At 36.3% G+C, this 6,176-nt stretch overlaps 1 protein-coding gene across 3 annotated transcripts; it reads right to left on the minus strand.

Annotated features, from left to right (window-relative positions):
* Window positions 1–660: 660 nt before the first annotated feature.
* LOC137737708 (uncharacterized) lies at window positions 661–5,598 on the minus strand. Of its 3 annotated transcripts, XM_088683217.1 has the most exons (5): window positions 5,283–5,426; window positions 2,816–3,558; window positions 2,178–2,341; window positions 946–2,016; window positions 661–855 (listed from the first exon to the last, which is right to left on the minus strand). In XM_088683217.1, exons 2-4 carry the CDS (start codon window positions 3,420–3,422, stop codon window positions 961–963), a joined length of 1,827 nt encoding a protein of 608 aa, XP_088539343.1. In that variant the 5' UTR covers window positions 3,423–3,558; window positions 5,283–5,426; the 3' UTR covers window positions 661–855; window positions 946–960. The 3 variants fall into 3 exon arrangements, with proteins under 3 accessions (XP_088539343.1, XP_068333352.2, XP_088539342.1); XM_068477251.2 differs by lacking the exon at window positions 661–855 and having other exon boundaries at window positions 881–2,016; window positions 5,287–5,598; XM_088683216.1 differs by lacking the exon at window positions 661–855 and having other exon boundaries at window positions 881–2,016; window positions 5,283–5,571.
* Between the last annotated feature and the right edge of the window lie 578 nt (window positions 5,599–6,176).

The following is a 6,176-nucleotide window of genomic DNA, read 5'->3' on the forward strand; positions in this document are numbered from 1 at the left end:
TGCACACCACGTAATTAATGTGGTAATCAAATCTCCATCAATTTGCATGCTATGTGAGAGATAATGATTTTCATAGTGACAATTTGAGTCTTATCGTCTCACTCTCTTAGTCTTAGTCAACCTTCGAATCAAACAAAAAAAATCCAAAATATGAATTCCCATAAAAGTGCATACGAATCTTGAAGATTTGTTTTCCTCTTAGTCTTTGCCAAACCACTTAAATTCTTTACTTCCAAGTTATTAATTTGTGTTATCATTTCTTATCTAAAGTATTGTTTTATCTTGAGTGGTGTACACAATGAAGAACACCATTAAGGGTTTGTTTGATAAATGTTTTTAAATGACTAAAAGCGTTTTTAGAAAATGTTCTTGGGTTTCAAAACCACTTGAAGTGCTTTCTGCTAAAAGCACTAGTTATGTGCTTCTTGATGGAAACATTTCAAATTCTTGAAGTTGCATTTTTACTAAAGTTTCGTTTCAAAAACATTTTATCTAAAAGCGCATTTGATCATTTAAAAGCATTTGTCAAACGAGCTGTATAGGATCTTGCAAAATTCCCATTGATCACTTAAAAATGTAGGTATACGAGTCATTGCTTTCACTCTCACTAAACTGCCTACGTGTCACGTGTGCGCCGGACGGAAGACAAAACCTGTAATGTAGTTTAAGAAGAAAAACTTACATGCACCATTATTTGTAGCACTCATCACGCAATGACGTGTGATGAATGCTAAAGGAACAAAGAGGTTTACACACCGGGACACCTGAATTTTTCCCGTACTTTATGTGCTACCAAGCTCACGCATGCATGTCAAACCACAATCTTCCCGATAACTTGGCAAATGAAAATCATGCCTGGGAAAAAAATCAGAAGTCAAAATTCAAAAAGCAAATGGCTACATATAGGTTATAATCAAAATTGAAATCAAGAGATCAAATGTGTACAACTGGTATCAGATGCTATGACTGCTGACAAACAACAGCCTTGCAAGACAAGTCATCATTTACAGTCCAAACACCGAATTCTTGAAGCCGCTTCTGAACTAAATCTGACGCCATATCACTAGACCAAAAGACCATCTGTTTTCCATCCCCCAAAGATTCATTAACATTACTGTTAACGATCATGAGACCAAAGCTTGTCTCGTCGAGACTCTTGACCTTCACACCCTTCTCTTCCAAAAGCTTTGCCATTATATAACCAAAACTTATGCTCTGTCTTACTAGCAAAGAGTTTGCCATCGTTGCAAATTTGGATATAAAATCATCACCACCAATATTCTGAGCGAAAGATCTTCTGGCAAAGAAAAGTTCTGAGCTCTTCCCTACGTAGAAATCGTATAAGGGATCAGACTCAACAAAAAGGTCACTGCTGAGAGGAAGCATGTTCCCATCCACCACCCAGGCATTGTACCCAGATTCTAAACACTTTTTTAATACATAGACCTTGATCATTTCCACATATGAATCTTGGAGAGACATCAATTTGTATGCTCCGACACTCTTCAAGAACTGGTTTGTACCAATCACCGGATGTCCTCTTCTTGCCAGATCAAACACGAAGTCAGATTCAGGGCCAATAAGTACATAGTTCCATATATTTAGACTCTCAAAGTGGCAGAGCAAGTTCCTTACTGCCAGCTCTGATACCCCAAATAGGCTCACAATAATAACGGTGTCATGTTTCTGCACAGAATTAAGAACGGACCCGAGTTCATCAAGGCTCCCAACAACTCTGTCAGGAAATTTTTCTCTGAAACAAAAATCATACCACTTAAGATCACTCAATGGTTGCATATCCCAAAAATCTGAATCAAGATAACTTTTATCCAGTATATGGGAATCAGGCCCGGCTGTTTTCCCATAATTAACACCAGCATCCCTGTGAGAGACACTGAGCGCTCTCTCGTGCAAAAAATTGGTGTAGATATTAAAATAGCCACGAGTATGAATGAATTTAATGAACCAAGGTGTCCATATCTTCTCTCCCATCTTTTTATACCACCCTGTTGTCACCTGCACATGAATTTAACATCTCAACTGAGGAATGAGTGAGATTGTAAAAACCTAACAACAACAAAGCCTTTTCCCACTAAGTGGGGATAGTAAAAAAAACTAAAAAAAAAAAAAAAAAAAAAAAAAAATCTAGAAACCAAATTTTAAAAGGTAATAAGTACCATGCCATCAAGAAATGGCTTAATGCCTTTTGCCTTGTGATCGTCATACCACATCCTAAACTCCTTCCAAGGTTTAGGAAAGAGAAGCTGACCCCAAGTGCCAACTAGTTGGTACAAGAAGAGTCGTGTTCTATCATCCAATTGTAGTTTGTTCCCGTGTTTACCTATAAGGCAACAACAAATCAAATAGAAGTTATCCAATTGTAGTTTGCTACTGTGTGCCAACAACAAATCAAATAAATGGAAATTACAAAGGTAGGTTCTCCCTTTCTTTTCCTTTCGTTTTCATGAATAAAAAAGTAAAAGAAATATGCGAAGCTAAAAGATGATTTAATTGCAACCTTATGTTCAAATCCAAATATTCAAAACTGAAATCCAAATATTCAGCACTGAAATTTGATTTGCCTTTACATAATACAATCATGCAAACTAGTATCTTATAACATTCTTGCAAACCTACATCATTCAGATCAGAATCAGGTATCGGACAATGCTCAAAGTACAAGAAATTCAGTACTGGTACTAACCATAAGCCCCTTTACATTTACCTTTTTGGGTAACTAAATTAGAAAAAAGGCATTCCAAGGCTGATATTCTAAAGAAAAATAACAAACAAAGAAACCAAAATAGGATGGTACCTGGGACAAACCTTGGTCGCTGCAGTGATGCCCCGTAGATATAGGGACGATAGTTGGAGGCATTGTAATAGTAATTCACAATCAGACTTCTCAGGAACTTGTAATACAGCGGTGAGACCTCCAAGTCATCTTCCACAACAAAAGCGAACTCATTGTCAGTACTAGGCCACCAGGCCTCCAACCATTGGGCCTGAAGGCCAACATTTGCAGTCCGGTAATGGACGAGTTTGTTCCCAAATTTCCACTCAAACCCATCTACAAACTCCAAAATGTGATGCGACTCCTGCAACTTTTGATCAATGTTTGAAGGGGGATCCCCGAGGGCAAAATGGTCTACGTAGACATGGAGATGGACCTCGTCAGTGAGGTAGTTAGCGGCAGCAAGGGAACGTAGGCAGCGAGCTACCGAGTCAAGCCGATTGAAAGCAAGGACCTTGATGATGAAGGTGAAATTGGGGTTAGAGTGAGAATTTTGGGGAAGGAGAGTGAATTTAGGGTTAGGGCTTTGGGGGGAGTGGGGAAGAGAGGAGTGGTAGTAGGAGAAGAAGAAGAGGACGGAGAGAGAAAAGAGGAGGAGTGGGAGGAAGTGTCTCCTTGGTCCCACCATTTCGGTAGGGCTAGGTTTGGGATTTGAAAGTAGAGAAGGTCATTGTGTTTACGGTGAAGATGTTCAAATAGCTTTGAGGATGAATAGATTCAATTAACTAAGGTGTTCATATCTTATCTCCCATCTTTGTTGTCACCTGCACATAAAGTTCACATCTTAACTGAGTAATAATACTAAGATTGGTTTGGTCTAATATGGGGTTAAGAAGATTGATTAGTTAAATAACACTAGTTTGGGTTTGATTTACAATAAAATTGAACTATCTAATAAATGTTTTCACATTAAAATAGAAATTGTATAAAATATACAATTCTTATATCATCATGGCATAAAACAGTAAATTAAAAAATATATATTCTACATGAAATATTTCCCGTCTTTCTTTTTGTTGGATTGAAATATTTAACTATCAAAATATTAACAGTGATGTTCATCACGAATCTTTTCATATCGACCAAGTTTATAAAGTGCTATCCATTATAACAATCGAAATGTCAATTTCTTCTCAGTATAATTTTCCCTAGAATCATGTCAAATTCCAGAAACAAAAAAACATACAAAATATATAACATGGTCAAAATTCATGAGTTAACAAACAAATGTGAATACAGAGTTGTTCGCTCAAAACCTATAGAAACACAAACTGAAATTCTATTACGCATATGTCCAATATTGGATGCAGATGTAGTTTTGTTGTTTAACCTCTGATCTGGTATACATATCATATTGACAACTAAATGATACTTAAAAATAAAACTCTTATCAATCTCCATATCTAAAACCAATATAATCAAGAAACGAAAATCTTAATGCAAATTCAACCAAGTAAATGTGATAACCAATATCTTCAATGCAACAAACACTAGATTCCGTATACATGTTAGTAAAATGCATTTCAGCCCTTAGTCTCCATTTCCTGGTTTAAAGTTTTATAGCATATTGGCACAAGTTGGTGAAAGGCAGCTACATCATCGAGCTTCCAAAAACGTAGCAGTTTAAAATTCTGTGACATAAACGTGGCTGAGGGCATTAAAATGCATGAGAAACATGTGACCAGAGAGATGCAATAAGGTCTTGAATAATAGATCAAGACAACATATTAAAGCAAGAATTTTTTTAGTATAAAGGGATAAAAAAACATATAAACCAGGAAACTATATCCCAGGATAAGATAGATTTAGTTCTGTCACCTAAATTTCATTCTTTAGTATATGCTTTCCCTGAACATAGGATCGAAAAGCACCATCTAAACAAAACATTACACAGAACTAGAGAACCAAATGCAGCATCAAATGCACATTGGTTTCTACACACCAAGGAAAATTTACAAACCAAACCAATTTGCCAACAAGGGAGTAGTCCTCAAATCATGGCATGGATTCTCTTTGTTCTAGAAGAACTTGTACATAATGTAATTAGCATCGTCGTCACAGCCAGTTAAGCATCCGATAGACACCAAACCCAGTTAAGCATTATACACACGGACACCATCTAGATAAAACATTGCAGAACTACAGAACAAACAATAAATGAACCTTGTTTTCCACACTTCAAAGAAAGTTAAAGAAAGTGTACAACTTGAATCGATTGTCTGACAAGTGGGTTCTCTTTGTTCTAAAAGAACTTGTGCAGAACGCAGTGCAATCACCATTGTCGTCCCTAACAGTTAAGCATCAGAAAAACACCCAGGTCCCAACCCAGTAAAGAATTACATTTCTATTTGGTAAAATTAAGCTTTAATCTTCAGATACTAATTTAATCAGCTACAAAGATCAATTTTCACAATCATATTAATGATTTAAAATAAATAAATAAATAAATAACCCATAAAAAGAAAGAAAAAAAAAAAAAGAAACTTACTTGCCTGTTGCTGAGATGCGAGAGTGATCCGGGGAAACCTGCGAGATCTGTGAGAAGGAGGGTGTGAGATCCAGAGGGCAACGAAAATCAGAGACGGAGCCGGGAGATGCTCGTCTATGGCGTAAAATGGTCGGAGATGCAAGTGAAGCCGAAGGTGGAAAAACTCGGCCCTTGTATCTATCGGTGGTGCTTTTGTTTGGGCTCTTTTTGGTTTCAGTGACAATTGCGGTGGATTGGAAAACAATCCCAGTCCAAGTTCAGCGTTACCGCCAAATACAAAATTGGGCAGGTCTATCTCAACCCACGTCTGGGTACCTTTATCAGCCCAACAATTCTAGAGTACAAATAAATGAGCTCGTTTAAAAGTATTTTTAAAATAATTGAAAATACGTTTGATGAAATTAATACGGTTTAGTGATATTTCTTTTCACTTATAAGTCGGATGCTTTAGGTTCAATTCTCGCCAAAGGTGAATTTGAACCATATTATTGCTAGCCCATTTTGAGGCTAAGCCTACCCCTCTCCTTTAGTGTTAATGATATTATTTGTTCAAACAAAAAAAAAAAGCAGTTAAAGTCCTTTTTGGAGGAAGCCTCAGGTATGTACTTTTTGCAAGAAGTACTAAAAGTGTTTTTTCAAGATCCTTTGGGATTTTTACTTAGGATTAGTTTCATAAACATTTTCACCAAAAACGCTTTCAATCATTTTAAAATAACTTTCAAATGAGCCCCAACACAATATGTATGCGCTCAAGCGTAATCAAATTAGTAACTTAACACAATATTAATCACTTGTTTGGATCCGCTCTACAAAGTAATTTCTTGATTCAACTATTCATCTATAGGTCATCATTTATAGATCATTCTTATAAAAAAAAATACTCAAAATCAAATA

The sequence above is a fragment of the Pyrus communis genome, chromosome 13, assembly GCF_041283825.1.
Source record: "Pyrus communis isolate YQ-2024b chromosome 13, ASM4128382v1, whole genome shotgun sequence".
Lineage (NCBI taxonomy): Eukaryota > Viridiplantae > Streptophyta > Magnoliopsida > Rosales > Rosaceae > Pyrus > Pyrus communis.

Excerpts from the sequence above, each read along its gene's own strand:
- LOC137737708 (XM_088683217.1), bottom strand. The coding sequence starts at position 3,422 with ATGGTGGGACCAAGGAGACACTTCCTCCCACTCCTCCTCTTTTCTCTC. Across the intron at positions 2,342-2,815 it reads GCGACCAAGGTTTGTCCCAG|GTAAACACGGGAACAAACTA; the intron begins GTACCATCCTAT and ends GTTGCCTTATAG. Across the intron at positions 2,017-2,177 it reads AGCCATTTCTTGATGGCATG|GTGACAACAGGGTGGTATAA; the intron begins GTACTTATTACC and ends ATTCATGTGCAG.